Raw genomic sequence first — 24,374 nt, 5'->3', positions numbered from 1 at the left:
AAAAATTGTGAACCCCCACTTTGAGTCAATTAGTTTAATGGATTTGTGTTAAATTTTTACATGTAATTAATCTGGGTTTCTTAATCAGTATTTACAATGGTCTCAACTTACAGCAAAAAATTGGCTTCTTATAATAGAAAAAACAGTGTCCCATGGCGTCTCAGGTGGCATTTGTTTAACTAATGCAAATACTGTACTCAGCTTACATGCTATTATCTTCGTATATTTGATCAAAATGAGAATTTTCATTAAGAGTTAATTAATTATCTTTGCATGCAATTTCCCCTCTTAAAAATGATATTTATTACTTAGTAAAGAAATAAAGAGAGGGAAATGGAGTAGCCAAAAAATATGCACTCTATTTTTTTAACTTACTATTAATAATCCAAAGATTTCTTTCATTTTAATTTAAAGAGTTTTTTAAATTAGAATAAGCTTTTTTTTTTTAACCCCGTACTTCATTTCAATTGGAATGAATCAATGAAACATTGGCGCCAGATTGATTTCTTATGGATTTAAAAAATTACACACAACAATTAATAATGTAAAAGACAATTACAGTTAAAATAAGCTATACTTGTTTGCATAAAGAAGATAACTAGAAGATAATACGATGTAGTCAATTAAAAGAGTTAATCTTATTTTTTCTCTTCATTTTGCCTATCACTTGTATCTTCTTTTTTTTCGTCATCTTTTTGTTTTTTGCTTTCAGAATCTTCCTCTTCAGCAGTGTTGAAGAGTTTGCTATTAATTTCAACAGCCTCTTCAAATTTGGACTTAAATATGTCAGCTTGTTCAGTTTGACCGAATTTGAGGGCAAATTGTTCGAGCTTTTGCTCTTCAGAGAAATCATGAACAGTCCAAACCCATATCTTGTTACTTCCACTATTTGGAGTAAGCTTGCAGAAACTGTCCTTTTGAATTACATAATGATTAGCAACAATTTTTAGAGTTTTCTCTTGTCTCAGAAGAAACCTGATTTTCTTGGTTTCTTTGTGTTGTAATAATTTTGCGTTACCGACACCTCTCTCCTTCCATTCTCCATTTACAAAGCGGTATAACTTTGCTCTATGTTTCCAGAACTCTTCTTCATCCTCTTCTCCTGTCATTACCTCAACTTGTTTCAATTCAACTTGAGGAGTGTTCCAGTTACCTTCTGTTAATTCCTCCTCTGGATAATATCTCTCATCTCCACTTGCGTTTCCACCCTCTGCTGTTGCATCCTCACTTGGCTTTGGTTCCTGAGTTGCAGGATTTGGAGTTCCTAATTCAAACTTCTTTTCAAGTTCACTCATCTTAATTCAAATTTTCACTTCTTCAATAAATAAACAATAACACCAGTAATATCAATGCCTAAGCTAGTCAGTTTCAAAAAAGAAGAAATAGTATCAATAAACACAAATACGATTTTACGTATTCACCTGAATTAAAAATAATATAATTTTTAGGTCTTCTCCTGCGATTAACCCCTTTATTTTTCCCTTTCGTCCAAATCTATTAAGTTGCTATATTGATACCTAATCAATTCTTTCTTCCTCCTTAAGTTAATTAATTACTGTCCCGTCTTTATTTTATTATTATATATTATTATTTGTTTTTATACTTGTAGATTCATATATATTATATTTAATTATATTATTATTTAATTTAATTTAGGCGGGCTTCATCCATTTGGCAGATACCAAAAATGTGGGGAAGCCGATAACGGTATATTTTGTAATAATTAGAATGCAGGGATAATAATTAGATTTTTTTCTCACGATTTTAAGATGATCATGAATAGAATTGAAAATTTTTCTAATTTACAAAAAGTATGATAGGACTATAGGATTTAGAAAACAAGAGAGTATATTTTCAAAATAAATTATAATTTAAATTGTAAGTAGCCTTATAACATTTGAACTAGTATTAGGTTATTCATGAATTAGAAATTTCACTAGATCTGTCAAGAATATATTGTTTTAGGTACATTATATGTATTTCAAAGAAAGTAAATAGAACGATTATAAATGCGAGAACGAGAGGAAATATTGAGTTTAGCTCACATGTATTAGTTTCAGTATTAAACTCGTAAAGGAGCCAGTCTGAGCAATTTGGAGGGATGCATTCATTAATAGATGAATCATATTTAAATCCATTTTCTAATAGACACTCTTTTTTAGGAGCACAGTTTGAATTCACAGAGTGTTCAATAGTGTTAGAATTATAACCCTTGTATTTATATTTTGGATAAAATCCAACTTTTCCTGAGTTGTTATCAATTACAATACCATATGATTTGAGAAAAAGAGAACCAAGGAGTATCAAAGGAGTATTAGAGGATGAATAATAAGGAGTAAAGTAGTTATAACTATTACCTTCACTGTAAGGTATGTAATTAATTTTTCCAAAAGTACCTAGTGTTGAATTAATTACACATAGATAGTCAATATTATTAAAATGAATAATATAATCATCCAAAAAGATCTTTATAGGCTCAACTTTACCATCATTTGAATCAGTTTGACTTAACCAAAAAGATATAACAGGGAGAGGCTTCTTTTTAACAATGCATAAAGATGAATATGGAAGTAATTCATTATTTTGTGAATAATTTTCCTTTGATTTATCAAGCTCGAGTTTATCATTATTAATACTATATTCGGGACAATCCAAAGGTAACCATGACATTAATCTTGCGAATAAAAAGGGAGGTAAAGATAAACAAGTTGATGATAAGTCCAAAGCAGCAAGCCAATTTGAAGAGATATTTTCCATAATGTTTGAACCACATATCTCAAAATTGTAGATTTGAAATAGACTTAGAGCATCATCATAAACAAATCCAGATTGTTTTGGCTCGCTCCAATAAATTGAGATAGGATCCCAATATTCTGGTAAGTTATTTAAATAAAGAAAAGATGAATTTGGATTTTCAAAATTTACATCAAAATAAACTCTTGATGCGTTATATAACATTAATATATCATTCCAAATAGATATACCTCTGCATGACATTGATGAACCTAAGAATTAAATAATATCAAAGTTAACAAATATTGAATTAACGATTTAGAGAAATTTTTTTGGGATTATTAAGTTCAAGAAGATAATAAATTGAAATGTCTTGATTATATATTATCAATTACATTAAAGTAATAAATCCTTAACTATTTCAGTATATCCCATAATATCAACACATCTTAATTCAGACCCGAAAGATGGTAAAATTAAGGGAAATCATCATAAATAGTAAAGTTGATAAATTAAAGACAAAGCAATAAAAATGTGATTCAATTTCAAATAAGATAATCTTGAACCTGTTTCCCACTCTAAATAATAGAAAAAAATTAACTTACCTACTAGACCAATAAATCCATCAAAATTGTGAAAAGATGGCCAATTTTCTCCATTTCCTGTAGATAAATCACTCTTTATAAGTTTAATTGGAAATTCTTGTAAAACCAATTCTGGAACCATCCATGGAATTATCACAAGCTCATTTCCTTCTAGCATTACTTCAAATTTACTTATACCATCATAAACCCTTTCATTTGAATGAAAAAAAGCATTAAAAATCCCATTTTCTCTAGTATCTGGAAATTCCTTTTTCTTTTCACATGTATAAGAATCCATATAATAACTAATTCTGCAGTGATCCTTATTATAACACCAAGAAGCTGAGTCTGATGAAAGCGGATCATAACAACTATCATTATTCGATTGAGATTTCCCAATCCTACTAATTTCACTATCGTCTTCAAACCCGGTTCCACTTCTAAATGAGTAACTTAACTTGCCTTTATTGCAAGCTTCTGTACCATCTTGAAATAGTCGAATTCCTTCATTCAATGTATCAATAACCAATCGAACAGTTTTTTTTCCTATAACCAAATCCAATCCCAACTTATTACTGAAATTATCAAGAAATACGGGTATCTTTATGTTTTCATTTTCTCGTAGTTCGATTTCGTTTTTAATAGGCTTTTGTGACTTTGCATAAACTAAAAATAATATTAAAAAAAATAAAGTAGCATTCATCAAAATTAATCCAAAATCTGTACTCTTTATTAAAAAAAAATATAATATAATTAAATGAATTCTTTTAGCATTATTTATACCAAATAGTTGTTTATATTTATTTGCTTAAAAATAATTTAATTTAATTTTATGAGTAATTGAATAATAAATCAATTTTTTTGTTGATTTTCTTCACATTTAAAAAAATACCAGTATGAATCAATGGATTTAATCAACTTTAGACAAATAATATTTGGTAACACTATTTCCTGATACATATTTTAGTCACTTTATGAATAACTCTTTCTATGACTCTTTTTTTTAAAAAAATATTTAATTAATTAACTTTAATTAATAATTATATTTCTAATTAATTAATATTTGAAAGTGCATCCGGATTAGGCGCCAACTGCCTTTTTTCCCTTGCATTTATTTATTTTTAATTTATTTCCCTATACCGGTCGAAAAATGATATGGACTAGTATTAATTTTATTACGTGTATAAATTGCATGTGGAAAAAATTATAATAATTATTAATATTAAAATAAAAATATAGAAAATGAGTTGATAGTAATTTAAAAAGAGAGAGTATGTTAACATTAATAATTCTTAATAGAATAATGAATTTTTGTTTTTATTCTAGTAAAAGGAAGATTTTATTTAAATTAATTAAAGTTTAGAGACTTGAATTTATATTGAAATTGAATACTTGTAAAATTGGTATATTTATTATAATTAATGCTCGAGTACGAGTAAATTCAATTATTTATTTATTTATTTATTGTATGCAAAGGGTAAATATTTAAAAAGAAGAATAATAAATGTATTAGTCCAAAGAATATAAATTTGAATTTTTGTTAGATCAAGAGGACTTTTAAGTATTAGAGAAGGATTTACTCAATAAGAAGATTAAGTATATACAATTTAAAACAAAAAAATTATAAATATATTTATTTATATATAAATATTGATAAATTATATTACCAATAATACTTAAAGAGTAACAATCAAATATAACATATTAAATTAAAATATTAATGTTTTGCAATAAGATATTATGAAAATTAAAAGTTTTGTTGCTATACTGGTCATTAAAGGCTTATTACTAACAACTAGAGTTAATAGTTGTGGAATTCATGATTTAGATATTAATGATGAAAATAGCAACTGCAAAAATTCCTATTTTGAGATTACAGAAGAAATTTCTTTAAATAGTCTTGATTCGTTAAAACTTAATGAATTGATTTTTGATAGTATTGAATTGATTATTAATCAGATCAAATGGAGATTTGAGAAAGACCATGAAAGATATCTTTCTGAAAGTCAGAAATCTCTTTCTTTTGTAAATAATATCTCACTTGACGAAAGAATAGATAATTACATTAAAAATGCTAACTTTTTAACTGGAGAAGAAATAAAAAAAGGGGTACTACAAATACTAAAGAATTACCAAAAGAATGATAAACTAAACAACTTTGATTCCTCAAACAGAATTATCCATTCCGAAGTAATTGAAAATAATAAAATCCCATTAAATCAAGGATTTATTAACCTAGTTGTATTCCCCAATGAATATATTTGAAAAGAAAAAAATAGAGCTTTTATTATTCATATTATAAATCTACAAATATCACTTTTGTTTAATTAAATACATTAATCATAAATTTGTCTCCTAGTATTTTTGAATAAAATAGAATAAAAATAAATATATTTAAAAAGAAAAAAGGAATTACTACTATCGTTATGACTAATAATTAAGATTTTACTATTTCTCTTCAATTTACAATTCTTTATTTATTGAAGAATTCTTCACTACTAATTGAGAAGAGGTCTCCTATTATATTCCAAGTATCTCTTAATCTCATCATAACTTATTAATCCATCATGATCAACATCTGCAATAAATAAAAGCTCATCAGCCTCTTCTGATGTAAGTGGGGAAATTCCTTTTGTTGTTAATAATTGCTTCAATTCTAAAGTAGTAATATATCCACTATTATTTCTATCTAAGAGTCTGAAACCTAATTGAATTTCATCATCACGACTTAATCTCAAAATCTTCATTCTTGCCAAGCGTCTAAATTCATCAAAATCCAATGTTCCATCTCCATTCATGTCAAAATCTTCCTTAAGTTTCTCAAGCTCACTATCAATATGCTCACCAGTAATTTCTGCTGCTGAAGCCTCATGTCTTGAGAATGTGACAGTACCATTGTCAAAAGCTCTTCTTAAAGCAATAATTAAATCATTAAGTCTAATTTTACCATCTCCATATGTATTCAATGTATCAAATAAACCTTTCAATGCTGCCTCGTGTTCCAAAGTCAATTCAGTCATACCAAATGGAATTCTCCTTGTATTAGTTTCCATACTCTTTTCCTTTGTATCTCCCACAATTGGACAAAATTGCTCCTCTCCATATAATGCAGAAATTTTCACGGTTGCATTCCCATTTCTTATATTTGATGATTCTGACATCTCTTCTTCGATTTTCAAGATACACTCAAATAATGATCTTTTTTATATTTACTTAAATTGTATAAAAAAAATTTCCTTGACCCTTATTGTGAGTTTTTTATACTTTCCATGCTTTTTTTTATAGACATAAACATAAATTAACTAAATTACGTGTGCATTCTTGCTTTGGGCGCCAGTTCTATACTTTCTTCTGCATGTTACCGCCGAACGATCTATTATGCAAAGGAATTATATTGCAAAATTGCATGCAAGTTTTCTAACAATGTCGAAAAAGTAAAATATATATTATTGTATAAAATAAATTATAATAGTGGAATTAATTTAATTAAATAGTTGTAAAATTATTTATGTTTGTTAGTTTTTTTTTTGAAATTAATAATTGAATTGAATCTGATGGTAATAGTTACTTTTCTTGTTTCAATATTTGGAAAGCTCTATAAATTTTTAATTTCCGATTTCTTTCTAATATTTCAAAAAACGATTGAACTTGATTGTATTTGCGAATGGATAATAATGCATTATTTTTTATTCGATTTGCTTCTAAAATATTCCAAGCAGTTTTTACTTTTGTAAGTATAATAAAATTAAGCTTAGTTATTTGTACAATATTTTCATGAATATTACAAATACTCTTTATATGAGTATTATTGTTTTTTAATAACATTTTAAATGTTGCTTGATGTTTATCATCTTTATCTTTAACCATTTTATTTAGTTTAAATTGATTCTTGGATTCATTTGATTTATAATACACTTTTTTTGTATTAATTTGATTATTTTCAGTTGAAGTTAATATAAGCTTAGATGATAAGTTAGAGTGAAAAAAATTATTGCTATTTGTTATAGTAGAATCTTTTGGGATGACAGAATTAATTGTTTTTCTATTTTCTTGTTTAAAATTTTTATCTTTTAACAAAATAATTCGAAGTAATTCTCTCCAAAATAAGAAAATCCGTCTTTTTAATATTAATTTATAGTGTATTTCCATAAATTCATGATCTTCATGATTATTTAAAGAATGCTCTTTTAATAATTTCCAATATTCTGACATTCTTTTAATTATTAATCTTTTTAGGTGATTTGATCCTTGCTCAATTTTAAATAAAATAATTCTTCTTTTAATCAATAATAAATCTTTTTTAAATGTAAAATCATTATTAGATATGGATGAATGATTTGTATTTTTTGATGATATACTTTCCCGTTCTATATCATTATTTGAATTGATTATACTATTAATCTTAATCTTGTATAAACTATTATAAAGATTTCTTTTTTCTATTTGTCTGAATATTAAAATCATATTATTTATTGATGATTGAATAATAATTCTTTTTAACTTTTTATTCATCTTTTCAAATAATTCTTGAGCTATAGTTTTTTCAATATATTGATTTCCATTATATAGATTTTTAGTATTATTTTTATTTGATCTCCAATTTTTAAGTGTATTATTAATATATAGATTCCATTTCTGAGTATCTAAAGTTGATGTACATTTTATTTTAATTATTTCAATTTTCCTAGACTTGAAGTTAAAACATGAAAATCCACCAACTTGTGAAATTCCAGCTTTTTCCAAGTTCTCTTCATTATTATTTATTGTTAAACAGTATACACAAGGATCCATTTTTGAAATTTCACATTTGGAAATAGAAGCTATTGATATACTCCTTTTGATTTTATATGGATATTTTAATTCATGACATAAAAAAATATTGGATTGTAATAAGCAATATTCCTTATTCCAATATGACCCAAAAAGTGGATGTTTTTTTTTTCTTAACACAACTCCATAGTAACCTGTTATTACAGGAAAATTATTAATTATATTTCTTGGACTAATTTCATTTTGAAAATGATCTATTTCAATTTTTTTTTCACCTGTCAATTTTAATTCTTGGTTCTCATCAAAATTCTCGTATGAGTTTAAACTTGTGCTGACAGAATTACTAAACATATTGAAATTTTATGTTAAATTCATTTCCTGATTTTTATTTATTATTAATTTTTTTTTTGAAATAAATGCTTCTATTGTTATATTATTAATGTAAAAAAAATAATAACAAATAAAATTCATCTTCTATTGTTTATTTGCATTACATGCCTTACATTCATTTGTTGTGGGGGAATTTATTTATTTTGCAATTTTTAATAATTTCTTTCGAACCGCATTTTCTCCCTATTTGTGACTATATATACATGATTTATTACATATACCGGGATATATCCACATGCACTAATACTTGCCTCTGTCCACATTAAAATGCATGTTTGCAAGTGCATGCACTTTCTGGCGCGTTTTTTGAAAAATAATTCCAAGTATCTTTAAGAATGATGATTAATTAGTAATTTATATTGACAGATAATACATTTAATATTGCTCTTTGAAATATTGTTTTCTATAACGATTTTAAACTTATGACTCTTTTTGTCAACATAAGCTTGTTTTAAATAGCACTCGTAATGATAATTATGTTTGCAATGATTAAGAATTACTTTGCTTGAAAGTTTTTTATTTTCCAAAAAAAATAATTTAGAGTTGCATAATAAACATAAATCTGTATTATAATTTAAAGATGAAGCTCTTGGTAAATTAATTATGTATTCTTGAATATTTCTATTAGTTTCTTGATTACAAAAATCGAAATTAGTGCATGCCAACTCGATTTGAAATTTGAGATATTTTTCGTGTATTTTCTTATCAAAATTAAAGTATTCATTCCCATTTTTTTCTTTACAGAAATCTATACATTCAATAATTGTTCTCTTTATTTCAGATGTCAAATATTTACCGTTATAAGGAATATTATGAAAATTACAACAATCTAATGAATTGCTTGAATTTAAGAAAATATCCTTTCTCAGTATGTTAAAAAGTAACTGACTTTTTGGAAGAGTAAATTTATTTAAAACATCTAAAATATGACCATCAGATAATTCATTTGTTGGACTAAATATAAAATATTCATACCAAAACATAAAGCTATCCAACTGATTTATTTGTAAGATTTCATTATTTAAAATCATGTTGATCAATTGTTTCCATATATTTTCATTATCTGAATTAAAATATAAAATCAAAGATATAGCACTGAAAATGAGCCCATTATCTATCAATAGTTGTAATGCATTGGTTTTATTATTTAATAGAAATATTGCAATTGAATTAGCTTCAATGATATATTTTTTCTCTGAATTTAAATCATATTTAATATTATCTGAAATATTTGATATATCAAATTTTGACAAATATTGGAAATTCTCAGTATTAAATAATCCATAATTAATAATAATAAAATTTAGAAATTCATGTGCTGAAAACTCTAAATAAACCTGAATTATATTATTTAAGTGATTACTGAAAAAATCAATAACTTCTTCAAAACATATTTTTATTTGATAACTGTCTGAAATATTAATAACTTTATTATTACTGTAATTTATTTGATAAAATAATAACTGCTTTAAAAATGTAAAGCAATCTTTCTTTTTATTTTTAATTTGATTATAGAAAATACTATATTCACCAATTATATTATTATAAAGTAATATTCCAATAATGATAAAATCGTCAGTATTTAATATACATGATACATTTTCAATAATGAATTTTCTCATTTTATTTGAAGAATCTTCTGAATACTTATTAAAGTAATTAATAATGGAATCTCGAATTATTTCATTTTCTGGGATTATTTCAAGTAAATGAAGACAATTAATAATAGTTTGCTCCTGAGTTATTTTTATCCAAGATAAAACCTCGAAATAACTTAAATAATAATAAACATCCTCTTTATCAGCTTCAAGATTGGTCATTTGATATTTATTTGGAGTTTTATGATTACATAATCCATTTCCAAAAGCTTTTAGACTTAAATCAGTATTATTTTCCATGAAAAACAAGAGTCCTGAATAAACTTTATTATTCCAATCAAGCTCCATAATTATTTTCTGAATAGGAAGATAATGAATTACATAGTAGAATAATGCAATATCTTTTTTATATAACATATAAATAAAATTTGAGTACCATTGCAAATCTTTAACTTCCATAAACATCTTTAAGAAGCTATCTGAATCTTTGAGATATATAATAAATTCATGAAATTTACCAAAATGATTGAATAAATCAATAAATAAATCAAGTTCCTGTTGTGAATCTCTTAATAACATCTTATTTGAAAGTAATTTATCTACAAATTCAATTGAATTTGAATTTTTTTGAATACATTTAATAATTAGACATCTTTCCATTTCTTTTGAAATATCACAATTAATCAAAAAAAGAGAATGATCAATTAGAGATTTCTTCATACATATAGTAAAAAACTCATCCATTCCAATTGATTTCATTTTTAAAAATGATTGGTTTCTATTTTTATGTATTAATAATTGATTTCTTTCAAGCTTTAGAAATCTTGGTACGCTTTGAAGATGTTCCATATTAACATAATCAGATTCATTCAAATATTTATATCTTCTAAATTCTCTCAATAGTCTTTTTGTACAATGTATAATATCATGCTTAACCATTCTAAAGAAGGAATCAAATATAAATATATTAATTTGATCTTTAGAATTACTCAAAATAGCCATAATACATGTATAAACTGAATTTAAAACTTGAATTTCAATATTTGAAGCGTCAATCGCTGAGTAAACATCTTCCATCATATATATCAATTTAAAATTAAATATATATTCTTCTTTTTCATTCTTTGAAATCTTGAACAAAAAAACTTTGTTTTTAACTAATATATATATATTTCCTTGACAATAATGCACAATTATTCTATTCATACTCACTCTTTCGTCAATAGTTAAGTAATTCTTTAAATTAATATTTAATAGTAATTTCTCAATATTATAATCATATAAATATAGCTTATGTCCAATATTCCATATAACTAACTGGTTTTTTGTGTTCCATATTGCATTTATCTTCGAATTTTTAAGAATTTTCTCATTTATTAGAATCATATTAGTTTCATAATTCAATTCATTATTTAAGGAAAAAATAGTACACTTTCCATTTTTTAATACAAGCAAAGTTTTACAGTTAACTTCATTAATAAAGAAATTGATAACTTCAAGTTCTCCAAAAATCTTGATGGCTTCAATTTTTTCCGGAGAAAAATTGATTTTATAAACCAAATATTCATCCTTATTGCTAAGTGCATGTAATATTTTCCTGCTTTCATCTAGAATAATAAGTCTAAATATTTCTTCCTTTGTTCCTAAGTTAACTTGAGTTTTTCCTATCTTAGTAAATTCTTTATTCTTTTTGAAAATTATTATTTCATTATCTAGAGTAGTAATTGTAATTAGAGTTTTATTTAAACTTATTGCAGTTACGTCATAATCCAATAGTAAGTTAAATAGATCATCAGAAAACTCATAGCTAAATAATTCTGGTTGTTTGGAATCTTTCCATTTATAAATATTGTCTGATTTACCGTCTTCCACTCTAATTTCATACAACATTTCATTATTGATTTGAAATTTTTTTTTGATTATAAATGATTTAATAATAGTAATATTAATATTAATAAATTCCCACGTAAGCAATTTTTATTTTCAATTACACGAGTTTTCCATGCATGCAATAGCATGCATTCTAAATTAATGTGGACAAAAAGTAATCATTACCATGATAATTAGTTTAAAAAAATAATAATGAATATTAACAATAATAAAGTATTAAGGCTTTTTTCCTAGTACTTTATATAAATGATTTGGTTTAATATTAATTATATTTTAGTTCATTTTGTTTCATTCTTTATTTTTATTTTTTGCTTATATTTGATTGATTTATTATTGCATGCAACATAATTTTTTACAAATAATCAGGCGCCATGTATAGTGAGGGGAACGGTACAGGGTATAATATCATATAAATGTCAAATATATTAATAGGAAATAACAATTAAAGATAATATTTTTTCTATAGAAAAAATTGTCAAAATTTAGCGAGGGTTAATTTTCAGAAGAAGAAAACTACAAGTAAAATAACTAAAGTGAATACTTTGAATTTAAGGTGTCATTTATTGTTTTATTGCTAAATTTAGTCATATATAAAATAATCTATATAAATTTGTAAAGAACTTGTTAATTAGTACAGTTATTCTAAATATATTTATATATGCAAATAATCTAATACTATAAATACGACATATTTAAGATGAATTCATTGGAAAATCAGAGAAAAAACAATTTAGAGGACGAAAGGAAAAAGTTAAATTTACAGCTTTTAAAACGTCATGATGAGAACATTAATGAGATTATTGCATACTCAAGTTTTGTAAGCGTATATTTAATGGATGGAACTACTCAAAAGTGGGTTAGAGGAGAAGTTGAAGGGTTTTTACATATTGTTAAGAGGGATATAGAACCAATATATCAACTAATTGTTTTGAATCAGAAAAACCCTGAAAATCTTATACTTGGAATTACAAGTGAATGGGAGTTAAGTGGAGAAACAAATTATTTATTTTATAAGTTTCCAAATAAGAATAATAACTCTTTGGTTTCTTGTTTATGGTTTTACGAGGTGGAGGAGAGAAAATCAATTGAAGCTTCATTAAAGCAAATAGTTTCGAAGTTAATGGTTAAAAAATTGAATAGTGATATCGATTGTAACAGCTCATCAAGTCATGGATTTCAGTCAGACCCTACTTCCATTTATAATAGTAATGCAGGAAAAACCATACTAGAATTCCTCAACAAGAAATCTAATCAAAAGAATCAAGAAGGCGAAATTAATATAGAACAGATGATTCGAAATTCTGTAAATAATAATAAAATCATTCAAGCTAGTCGAATTGTTACTGATGATAATATTAAAAATAACGTAAATAACAATAATAATAATAATAATAATAACGGTAATAATACCAATATTCCTGATAAACATAATATTATCAATAACGTGGAAAGTAAGAGTAATTCAGAAAAGACAGTAATTAATGATTCACTACAGAAACTTTTGCATTTTCAAGATATTTTAGGAAAAGGTAGTAAATTAGAAAGTAATTATAACCGAAAAAATGAAAATATTACTCCAGAAGCAATTACAGATATTATTATGGATGTACTATCTTCGAGACAGGTTTATAATATGATAAATGAGCGTATTGAACTTTTACTAAGAAAATAATTAATTAATTATAACTTGATATAATTTCTAATATAATATCAATTAAGATATATTTTTTTTTAGGAAAATTTAATTTAAAGCTGTTTTTAATTTGATATAAAACCTCATTAATATTTAGTAAGCCAGCAACCTTAGGATTCAATAATATATTGGAATCTAACTTTTGTTCATTTACTGAATAATCATTGATTTCTTTAACGTCAATTTCTGTTTCGCAGAGTAGTTTTCTTAAATTTTTATTTTCGTGGTTTTGGATCGAGTTTTGGGAAAAATGAAGAATGGACTTGCTTATTAATAAATTAATATACTCTTGTTTTACTTGAAATGCTTTTGTAACCATGAGTACTGAAGCAGCCCAATTTAAGATCAGTAATACAAACTTAAATTCATTTTCGGGTTTTAAAAAACTCTCTGAAATCAAAAAATTAAAATTATCTTGAAGTTTATTCATGAGTTCGGACACAACTTCTGACATATCAATTTCAAGAATATCTTTAACATTTCTTATAGATTTAACAAATTTCTCTGTTTCTTTGAAATAAAAAGGAGTCCAATACAGTTTTACTATTTCACAAATATAATTCATGAGCTTTTCAAGATATAATTTTTCCACAAGCTTTTCAGTATTAAAAAAACTTACATTCAAAGTAGTTACACCATCTTGTTTTAATACATCATTGATGATGCTTGAAAAAGAAAGTAAATCAGTATTTGGAGAATCTGAAAAAGGATCCCAAATCAAAAAATCTGTATATATAAAGCACAAAAGTATTTTGTATAAATCTTCAACTTTGAATATAGCATAAAAGATTTTCTCATTTGACGCGATTAATTTTTTAATAATATTATTCAAAACTTCAATCTTCAGCAAATCTTGCCCAAAATTAGTTTTCAACTCATTAATTAATGATAATCTGGAATTTTGATAACTATATTTAATTTGTTCATAGTCTAAAAAATTAATGTTATTTAAATTCTCTAATTTATTTGAGTAATACTCTTTAAATATTTTCACCAATTTCTCTTCAAAAGCTCTAGTAATTAAAACATTATTAGCCTCATGGAAATTTGAAATTCTGTACAATTCATCATAAAGCTCTGATAGTATTTTTTCAATTTCAATAATTTCATATATTTCATCTTCTAATTTCTCCTTCTCAATAATATTTCTTTCTCTCAACTCTGTTATATTATATATTTCATCTTCAATATTAGAAATCCTTAATTTTACATGTTCCAAACCATTTTCAAATTTATTCATCAAATTCTACTTTTATTATTTTAATACTATTTTTAAATTCATTATTAATTTGAATTTCCCGCATGTGGATAAAAATTAATACCGGAGTTACATGTCAAAATAAGAAAATAATTATTACGTCATTTAATGAAATGCCGGTATAAAATGTACACGTAATATAAAATTGAATGGAAAAAAATTTAAAATAATAAAACACTTTTTTTTATATGGTAAAATAATATAGGAAGCTTGAAATATGCTCAAAAGAGAAAGAACGGATGACTTAATAAATCAAAGAAACAAATTGAATACATACCAGGCTCAAATTATTAAAAATATTCGATTAATTGAGTTTTTAAAGAAGATTCTAGGTAAGTTGACTGAATAACAGAGAATTTAGAATATTTGAAAATTAATTAAACAAAAATCTGATTATTTTTTTTTTCTATCTTCGAACATATTTAGCAACTTACAATAAACTTGTTTCAAACCAATGCATTACAAGAATATCATCAATATTGTGTGGGGTTTCTGATGAATGCATTTGTAGGCTTGGAAGATGTCCTGGAGTACATGGAATTAAAAATATTGGTGATTTTAAAGATGTAATTGCTGTACTAAAAGATAAAATTACAATAACAAGGATTTCAGAAACACAAGTATCTCATTCAAATACTAACTTTGAATTAAATGAAATACTGGCTAATGCGAGGGACTATATAATAAATTTCAATATTGGAACTGATACTATATGTAATAAAAACAAACCAAAAGACTTAGATATAAAATCTTGTAATAATTTAATTCAATCCAATAAACTCAACAAAAAATCAATGGACTCTTTATTAGAATTCTTTGAGAAACAATTATTAATGAATATTAGTGAGAAAAATGAGCAAATTGAAGACAAATTCACGGATAAAGTTGATATTGAGGTAAAAGAGAATAGTCTGGAGGAAATTAGAATAAGAAGAATAAATCAATTAATGTCAATCCCAAATGGAAAAAATCAAACGGTAGACTCTGATAAAGTCATTGAAACTATTTCAAAAAGTACAATTTTAAAAGGTGGAATAGTAAGCCAGAAATTTGAGAAGGGACGAGAAACTAACTACTGCCATGAAAATGATCAGGTATATTCAATTCTTGATCCGAAAATAATTGATATGCTGAGCATTTATATTAATAAAAGTTCATCTAACAAATTTAGATTTTATAATCATCAGAGTGATGCAATTAAAGCCATTTTGCGAGATAAAAAGAATGTAATCATTACAACCAGTACATCAAGTGGAAAGTCTATGTGTTATTTACTTCCATGCATTCAATTTGCCATTCAAAACCCAAAAAATTTGGCTTTATTAATATTTCCAACAAAGGCATTATCTGAAGATCAGTTTATGAAGATTACACAAATTCTAAGTTTTTTTCATCCCGAACCTCCAACTATTTTGCCAAAGGTTAATAAACTTGATGGAGATACAAATATGAATCAAAGAAGAGAAATATTATTAAAAAGTAATATTATTCTAACTAATATTGATTTTATTCATTGGAATATTGAACTTTTATCTTGTATGATTTATAATCGTCTAAAATTGCTTGTTATCGATGAAGCTCATATTTATACAGGCCATTTTGGAATTAATACAAGCTATATATTAAAAAGACTTCACAGAGGCATTCTATATTACAAACAAAAAAATAATTATATAGATTCTGAAACATATACTCAGTATATTGTATGTACTGCAACAATAAATAACCCTATTGAGCATTTTAAAAACTTGATTGGTTCTGAATTTAAAGATTTTAACGATATTGCACTTATTGATAATGATTCAAGTTCAAAGGGAGAATCATCAATATTAATTTGGGATTGTAATAAGTATATTATTAAAGATAATACAAAAAATTATAGTCAAATAAAAAAAAATAAAAGTTATAAAGAATGTATTAATATGTTAATTGAATTCTACTATTTAAATCGTAAATTAATTTTATTTTGTCCTTCAAGAAAATTGGTTGAAAATATTAAGAGAGACCTTTTAATGGCTTTAAAGAAGATAAATCTTCATAATGATCATCAATTCAACTTTGATTCTGATATTCAAATTTATAGGGGAGGGATTTCTCAAACTGAAAGAAGAAAATTAGAATCACTAATATTTAACGGTAAAGTAAAAATTGTTATTAGTACTATTGCATTGGAACTAGGAATTGATGTAAAATGTTTTGATAGTGTAATAGTTTTTGGATACCCTGGGTCTATTAATAGATTGACTCAACAATTTGGAAGATGTGGAAGAGATCATAAAACAAAAAGTATTAAAGTGCTTTTATTAAATGAAAATAATGAAATTGATAATTATATAAGTAATCATGGCGATGAATTATTATCTAAACAATTTGATTCATGTGTTATTAATTTAAAGAATCCTTATTTATTAATTCTTCACCTTATATGTTTAACAGTTGAAACTTATAAATTTATTAATATTAAAAGAGATTCAAAGATTTTGGATTTAAACTCTGAAATATTGGTTGATATTATCAAATTTTTGTACTACAGAAATCTAATTGTTACTTACGATAATTCAAAAGTTCAAGATTTTGTTGCATGCGATTTATATTATAATTGGAATAGGATAAAGAATCAATCTGAAGCGGGAATCGAACCTGCATGCATTTCATCATTGCTTTCATTATATTTTGAAAATAATGATCAGTTGATTTTGAATGATCCAAAAGATATTTACAAACAAATAGATGTTAGAGATAGCGATATAACTGTATCACTTTACGATGTTAAGGATAGTAGGGTGATTATTGACACATTACCAATTTATAATTCAGTTCGTTTAGTATATCCAGAATCAATATATTCAATAAATGGGGTGTTATATAAGACTTTATCAGTGGACTTAACATCCAGAAGAGGTAGGTTAATAATAATAATATTTATAAATTAAATAATGATTTAATGATTAAATTGTTAAAAAATTACAATGAATTATAGGAATAGTACAAGAAATTAAGAAGGGTGATCATAGACTTAAACAAAAGACTGTTTCTTCAGGGGAAGTTTCAGTAGTAATGCAAGGAAATGGCGAAAGATATACATTGAGTGAAAGTTTGGAAAGCGATATTATTAGTATGAATATATATATAACAGGAGCAAGAGTTACTTTTGATATATATAGTTATTCAATATTTGAGATAATTAATAATGAATGGATTTTTATGGAAGAGAAATATATTCAAAATCCTTTAGTTTACTCATTTAATACAATGGGAATGCAGATAAAGTTAGAATTAAGTGATAAATTTGAAGTTGAAATAATTAATATAGCTATACATGGGATTATTCACAATGTTATTAATTCGCTTCCAAAGTTTATATCTTGTAATATTAATGATATTTCTTGTGAATGCCCTGACAGTAAGTTTATTAAGTATAATTTTTCTTGAGAAAAAAAATAATAAATTACATTTATCTGAAATTATCTTTTAGTTAAAATTTATAATCAAAAAGATAAACAAACAAATTCTATCACTCTTCTGCTATATGAAAATAAAAAGGGAGGTAATGGATATTTTAATGAACTAATGAAATTGAAATGTACTTCAAACGGAAAGGAAGTTCGAATTATTGAAGATATTATTTTTAATATGAGGGATAATATAAATAGCTGTAACTGTAAAAATGGGTGTCTTAATTGCGGCTTCCTTTTATATTCTTGTATTAAAAATAACAGATATATTAATAAACAAATGACATTAAATATATTAGAAAGTATTAAGAAAATTAGAGGTAGTGCACTTTAAGTAAATATATATAAATATATATATACATATATATATATATCTAAATTACTTTTTATTATCCACATTGAGAAAAAAAATGACGTGTCAAAAAAAAACAAATACATGCAGAAAAATGCATGCAAACACGTAATAATAAATATTTGTATATTATTAAAATTATAATTAATATTTGCTGGGAATATTATTTACATTCGAATATTCGGTAACTTGGTTATTGTTGATAAGATAGTTAATTCTAAGCTTCATAAGTATTTGATTATTTTCATCTCCATTTTTGGTAACTTTAATTTCTTGTTTTGCTGGATGATTGAAGTTATTAGAAGGAAGGTAGTTGCTAGAGGCAGTTTCAAGCTGAATATTAAGATATTTTGGAACAGCAATTTCTAGTTTAAAGTTTGATATATCTACATCAGAAATATTGAAATACTTTGCAGTGAAGTTGGTTTCTCTTTGGTTGAATTTGTTTTTGGATATATCAAATGTGATTCTAATATCCTTGTTTTCATAAATTTTAATAGTTTCAATAGAATTTAAATTATTATTTTGAATTGAAGAAGAGTGTGAAGAAGATAAATCAAGCTTATTAAAGTCAATAAGATCCTCAAATGGAGAACTCTTGGTAGTTATTGTAGGTTTATTATCATTAAAATTAAGTAAGTTGTTATTACTGTTACCAGAATTATTATGAGTGATAGTTAAAACAGGATCAATTTTAGAAACTGGAGCCATAGAATCATTTGCATTAAAATCGATGTGATTAGTCTTTGTATTATTACTGGCTATAGTGTCAAATAAGTCCAGGATGTTTCCATTAGTCGATTCAACTTTAGAATTGTTAATATTATTAGTACTTGTATTACCTGTTACTTCATTAATATTAGAATCAAGGTCTAAAAGATCTGTTACAAGGGTATTATCATTAGATTTGTTATTTATATTTTCATTCTTAGTATTTTTTGGAGAGTTATAGGCATTGAGATTAATATAGCTGTTTGTTCTAGTTTCATTAGAGTAAAGATTTGAAAGATCAAATACTGGAATAGGGTTAAGAATTTGACTTCGGTTAGAATCCCAGTTAGAATTCAAAATTTGTATATATTCTAAAGCTCTTTGTTGTATTTCAACTGATGGAGATGATGCTTGACTCTGAATAAGCTGTAGTATCTTATTTTTTTGGGTCTTGAGTCGAATACTAGCTTTGATCAAAGCTACTAATGCAAAGTTGATTGTAGTTTCTATAGAGCTAATAGAGCCATAAGTTCCAACTCCTTTTATTGGATGAGAATAATCAATGCATAAATTATTGATTCCTGATATTGATAATGAGTAGTTACTATTTGACATTTCCCTTGAATTACAAACTAAAATATTTTCAATTAAACTCATAACAGATTCTTCAGAGATATCAATTTCTGAGGTATCTAAAGATTTTTGTTCTTCAAAAGAGCCAATTCCATTATTATTAGTAAATAGATGCTGAGAATATTCGCCAATTGCCCATAAAGTAACTTGAATTAGTAAAATTTGGTCATTTCTTGATAATAATGATAAATATAACTTTTTGACAGTATATGAATGAATGCTTGAATCACTTAAAGAAGAAAGGTAAGAAATAAAGTAATCCCTTTCTTCTTCTTTAATAATATTTCCAGCCAAGCAAAATAGTTTAATATAAGTATCAATATACCACTGTGGGGTTAAATGCTTACATTTCCTTACCGCAATACACATTCCTGTTGCTAATTCTATAGAAAAATCAATTTCTTCATTTTCTGTTGAAATCAATAATGCATTCAATAAGTCCTTAATAAAAGTCTTTATATTGTTTTCATTTATTACAGAAAACAAAACTTTTAATGCCCTAAGTTTAATTGACGAGTCAGAATCTTTCAAACAGTCTAAAATTAATGCATGATGTGGCGCCAAACCTGCATGCGCAGTTTCATTATTACTGTTGTCATTATTTCCAGTTAAGCTCTCATTAACATTTGAGACTATTGAACAAGTACTGGAGTTATTTGGAAATTCTTTCATATTTTCTAATAAACCAAGGGCAACAAAACGGATATTTAAATCAGTATTTTGTAAGAATTTTGTTACCGTATTAACAGCTAACATATATAATCCATCCTCATTAATATATGGTAATAATTTAATAATGGTTCTAACAGATTCATATAAAATAGAATTCCCGCCATTTTTGGAATGATCAGTATTAGTCAATAATTGAGCTAATACGGCACAAATATTCTCTTTAATATCATCTGCAATAACAGTTCTGAGATCACCAATTGTAATTAGTATATGTACTTGTAGAAATTGGTCTGTGACTCCTCCATTATCATATTCCATAGAATTAAGATATCCTGCCATACTTATTGTGTTTAATATTTTTACTAATAAAGGTACAAAAGGTCCTAAAGCTTCAATATGTTCAGGATGATATTGTATTATTGAATTAATCATATGACAAGTACCTAAAAGAACTCCATGATGCTTATCTTCAAGTAAAGAAGGAATACAGTTAATAAATGACTCAATTTCTGCATCTTCAAGAACTCGAATAATATGTACTGATGCAAGTAATGCTCTTTTCTTGATGAATGGGTTCCCAACTAGTAAAAGTTCACTAACTTCTCTAAAAACTGCTCTACACATCTCTTTAGGAGCTGTGTTAGCTATAGCAGAGAGTGCAAGTCCATTAATATATTGGTTTGAGTGATTCAGATCATTCTTGATACTATTGGTTGCAAGCAATAAAATTTCAGAATCTTCATCTAATAATTGACAAATCGCAAGATATCCAATTCTTTTTTCACAAAATTTATTGCTAGCAATTAGTTTTAAGCATTCAACTTGTCCAAATTGACTTGGATATCCAAGCATATGAATAAATAATAATTTTGCAATATTTCTTTGTCTATATTGATTTTCATCTTCTTTAAAAAGTGCTCTGATATGGGCACATTCTTTTGAAATTATAGACCTTTCTTCTGCTGCCGTTTTGCAGTTTCTAACTTGTCTAATTAGTTCGCGTAGCTTTATTGACATCTTTTTTTCTTTTTAATATTTTAAAATTTCTATAAAAAAAAAGAATTTTTGGGACTTTTTAATCCTATTCTGAAGTAATGTCAATTATTTGGATTCAAAATTGAATCTAGTAATCAATTAATCTTCAATGATGTTACAAAAGTAGATAATATTCATAAAATTAAATGGAGAAATTATTTCAAAATAATTAATACTAATTAATTTTTTTTCTTTAAAAATCTTCCCTCCATTTTTATCTTGAATTATTTTTTTTTTCCTCACACTTAATTTATTAAAAAATAATAATAATTCGGTACCGGGCGCGCAAGCGTGATCTTGAGACGTTTTTTTTTCCAAAGTTGTTGCATAGGCGATGGGGTGGGGGTGAGGGGCAATTTGTGGGTTCTATTTTTAGAAGTAAATTAAAATTATATAGAAATTTTTTATTAATAAATTTATATATATTTGTTGATTTGGTAGCTGTGAATAGATTAATATGTAGTAATATACTATTATAGGCAGTATTTATGGAAACTGGACATTTATGTTGTTTAATACATTGAAATTCTAAACACGAAATAATTAATGAAAAAAATTCTAGTTATTTTTTCCTCCAAACTCGATACATACTCTTTTTTAGAATGAAATATTAATTAGTTTTACCTAAATAAATTGTTTATTATTATTTAATCAAGTAGTTGAAAAATGTCTTGCGAATTATCTAATAGATTCATAGACAAAATCTTGAAACGATAAAAAAAAAAGTAAATGTTTGTAATTTAAATTATTTACTCATCTATACTCCAATACTCTCTGTCTTTTCTTCTTGGTTTCTATATTTAAAAAATTGGTTAATACAATGTAAATTTTAAATTCATATAAAGTATACATTATTTGTTAACTTACTCTTCTTTTTTGTCTTTTAGATGAATCTCTTTCTTTTAGTAAATTGTTTACATATATTATGTAAATAAATAGCGAACAAAAGCATAAAATAAGGAAAACCGAAATTGTATATACTGAATATGAGATAATAGTGCAAATGTTATTTAAAGAAAGTCATTTTTTCTTAATAAAAATATATTTCCCTTGAATATAAATTTTAGGAATACTTTTTATACATACCTGGATCAATCATTTTATTAAAAATTTAATTATTATATAATCCAATAATGATGTTTTCTTATAAATAACTTTTTTATTATCCTCGTTTAATTTCAATTTTTAATATATTATTATTAATAATATAACCCTTCAACGCACAATGTATTTAACATTCATAAATAAATTACTTTATATTTATTTATTATTTTAAAAGAAAAAAGGCGGGAACATTCAATATTTTTGTTTATTAATTAAATTACATGTAAATAAAAGTAGAAAACACTTATTGCATTAATTAATTAGAAAAAAAAATTTACTTTGGAAGGTAATTAATTATAAAATTTAAACCAATAGAGTTTTTATATCGGTTTTGTATTTAAAAAATGAAAATTTTTATGAAATATTAAAAAAAAAAAAAGATCATATGTTTGACATTAATGAAATTTTGTGGTTATAAAGGAAAATAAATAATTAAAAATGGCGGTAAAAATTGTGTATTTTAATTTGTATAATATTTAATGAAAAAAATTAATTAAAGTAGAAAAAAAAATCGATAGATTTATATGGGATTTGAGTAAACAGAAAATATTGAAAGTTTTCCTTTAGAATCTATTGATTGGATATTTTCTAATAGTTTTCAATAGAAAGTGTTTGAAGAGGAAATATCGGTAATATAAATTCTAATTATAAATTGAAACAAAATACAACACAAATTATTTGCTAGGCTTAAAGTCATAATAAGTAATTTATTAATAATAGAAAGGTAGAAATATTAAGAGTTTTTGAATGCTTATTATGATCAATTAATATTTTAAAGTAAATAGGATCAGAATCACTCAGAAGGAAAATAAAATAACTTAATATTAATCTAGCAAGTATAAAAAGATGGGAATTGTTGAAAGTGTGGAAGATTTAACCCAAGAAATGGAGTTAGAAATGAAGGATTTTGATGGTGAGTTTTGAATGAATAATTTTAAAAGTTTTAATAACCAATATTAATTTAATTAATCAGAAACAATGCAAGATAATGTTTTTCCATGGTTTCATATTGTTCAATGGTCGAGCGAAGAACTACCTACAAATACTGTTTTGAAATGGAACTATAAAAGTATTAAAGAAAAGGTTCAAAGCTTAACATTGAATAAGCAAGTATTTTTAACAAATTGTCCGGTATCAAGAATACAAGGATTTTCTCTAGACGAAGATGATCCAGATTGTATTATTCCTTTTGCAGAATGGGCAGCAGCATTACTTTCACAAATGGATGAATTAAATAATATTAGATATGAATTAGTACCAAGTAGAATGTCCGAGAGTATATTTTGGCAAAGTTATTTTAACGCTATAAGAAATATTATTATCAAAGATGTAAGTTTTTTTTTTTTTTTTTTAAATAGATCCCATTAAATTACTATTGAAATTTAAATAATTAATTTTATTAGGTTATTATATCAACTGAGAATGGCAATTCTTTACTCTCAAATTCTTCATTTCCAGTTAAAAAATATAAGGAAATTAATGAAAATGAAATTTCA

The 24,374-nt window shown here is 24.9% G+C and overlaps 12 protein-coding genes and 1 non-coding gene across 13 annotated transcripts; 5 read left to right on the top strand and 8 right to left on the bottom strand.

Annotated features, from left to right (window-relative positions):
- Positions 1-638: 638 nt before the first annotated feature.
- cgd5_3950 (Ran-binding protein) lies at positions 639-1,295 on the bottom strand (the record flags this gene model as incomplete). Its single annotated transcript, XM_625559.1, has 1 exon — positions 639-1,295. The coding sequence occupies one exon, from the start codon at positions 1,293-1,295 to the stop codon at positions 639-641; it is 657 nt and encodes a 218-aa protein (XP_625559.1).
- Positions 1,296-3,152: 1,857 nt separating this feature from the next.
- On the bottom strand, positions 3,153-3,230 carry cgd5_3945 (the record flags this gene model as incomplete). The annotated part of the gene is made up of 1 exon: positions 3,153-3,230. It is a non-coding gene; the product is annotated as a snoRNA (small nucleolar RNA).
- Positions 3,223-4,020, bottom strand: cgd5_3940 (hypothetical protein, possible apicomplexan-specific; the record flags this gene model as incomplete). Its single annotated transcript, XM_625558.1, has 1 exon — positions 3,223-4,020. The coding sequence occupies one exon, from the start codon at positions 4,018-4,020 to the stop codon at positions 3,223-3,225; it is 798 nt and encodes a 265-aa protein (XP_625558.1).
- A 1,037-nt stretch (positions 4,021-5,057) lies between these two features.
- Positions 5,058-5,582, top strand: cgd5_3930 (hypothetical protein; the record flags this gene model as incomplete). Its single annotated transcript, XM_625557.1, has 1 exon — positions 5,058-5,582. The coding sequence occupies one exon, from the start codon at positions 5,058-5,060 to the stop codon at positions 5,580-5,582; it is 525 nt and encodes a 174-aa protein (XP_625557.1).
- Positions 5,583-5,815: 233 nt separating this feature from the next.
- Positions 5,816-6,478, bottom strand: cgd5_3920 (calmodulin-like protein; the record flags this gene model as incomplete). The annotated part of the gene is made up of 1 exon (XM_625556.1): positions 5,816-6,478. The coding sequence occupies one exon, from the start codon at positions 6,476-6,478 to the stop codon at positions 5,816-5,818; it is 663 nt and encodes a 220-aa protein (XP_625556.1).
- A 403-nt stretch (positions 6,479-6,881) lies between these two features.
- On the bottom strand, positions 6,882-8,438 carry cgd5_3910 (hypothetical protein; the record flags this gene model as incomplete). The annotated part of the gene is made up of 1 exon (XM_625555.1): positions 6,882-8,438. The coding sequence occupies one exon, from the start codon at positions 8,436-8,438 to the stop codon at positions 6,882-6,884; it is 1,557 nt and encodes a 518-aa protein (XP_625555.1).
- Positions 8,439-8,806: 368 nt separating this feature from the next.
- On the bottom strand, positions 8,807-11,965 carry cgd5_3900 (protein with RING finger domain at C-terminus; the record flags this gene model as incomplete). Its single annotated transcript, XM_625554.1, has 1 exon — positions 8,807-11,965. The coding sequence occupies one exon, from the start codon at positions 11,963-11,965 to the stop codon at positions 8,807-8,809; it is 3,159 nt and encodes a 1,052-aa protein (XP_625554.1).
- Positions 11,966-12,662: 697 nt separating this feature from the next.
- cgd5_3890 (possible apicomplexan specific, low complexity protein) lies at positions 12,663-13,637 on the top strand (the record flags this gene model as incomplete). The annotated part of the gene is made up of 1 exon (XM_625553.1): positions 12,663-13,637. One exon carries the CDS (start codon positions 12,663-12,665, stop codon positions 13,635-13,637), a length of 975 nt encoding a protein of 324 aa, XP_625553.1.
- Positions 13,638-13,641: 4 nt separating this feature from the next.
- On the bottom strand, positions 13,642-14,898 carry cgd5_3880 (hypothetical protein; the record flags this gene model as incomplete). Its single annotated transcript, XM_625552.1, has 1 exon — positions 13,642-14,898. One exon carries the CDS (start codon positions 14,896-14,898, stop codon positions 13,642-13,644), a length of 1,257 nt encoding a protein of 418 aa, XP_625552.1.
- A 395-nt stretch (positions 14,899-15,293) lies between these two features.
- cgd5_3870 (yprA. Lhr1/Ski2 family RNA SFII helicase) lies at positions 15,294-17,849 on the top strand (the record flags this gene model as incomplete). Its single annotated transcript, XM_625551.1, has 1 exon — positions 15,294-17,849. A coding segment is annotated over one exon (2,556 nt), but the record flags the coding sequence as incomplete, so codon positions are not given.
- Positions 17,850-17,973: 124 nt separating this feature from the next.
- On the top strand, positions 17,974-18,348 carry cgd5_3860 (hypothetical protein; the record flags this gene model as incomplete). Its single annotated transcript, XM_625550.1, has 1 exon — positions 17,974-18,348. One exon carries the CDS (start codon positions 17,974-17,976, stop codon positions 18,346-18,348), a length of 375 nt encoding a protein of 124 aa, XP_625550.1.
- Positions 18,349-18,867: 519 nt separating this feature from the next.
- cgd5_3850 (adapter-protein complex 1 gamma subunit (gamma adaptin)) lies at positions 18,868-21,768 on the bottom strand (the record flags this gene model as incomplete). Its single annotated transcript, XM_625549.1, has 1 exon — positions 18,868-21,768. A coding segment is annotated over one exon (2,901 nt), but the record flags the coding sequence as incomplete, so codon positions are not given.
- Positions 21,769-23,856: 2,088 nt separating this feature from the next.
- Positions 23,857-24,246, top strand: cgd5_3840 (hypothetical protein; the record flags this gene model as incomplete). Its single annotated transcript, XM_625548.1, has 1 exon — positions 23,857-24,246. One exon carries the CDS (start codon positions 23,857-23,859, stop codon positions 24,244-24,246), a length of 390 nt encoding a protein of 129 aa, XP_625548.1.
- Between the last annotated feature and the right edge of the window lie 128 nt (positions 24,247-24,374).

This window comes from Cryptosporidium parvum, chromosome 5 (genome assembly GCF_000165345.1).
Source record: "Cryptosporidium parvum Iowa II chromosome 5, whole genome shotgun sequence".
NCBI classification, from domain to species: Eukaryota; Apicomplexa; class Conoidasida; order Eucoccidiorida; family Cryptosporidiidae; genus Cryptosporidium; species Cryptosporidium parvum.
The sequence above is the reverse complement of the archived record's forward strand: the minus strand, read 5'-3'. Positions and strand labels throughout refer to the sequence as shown.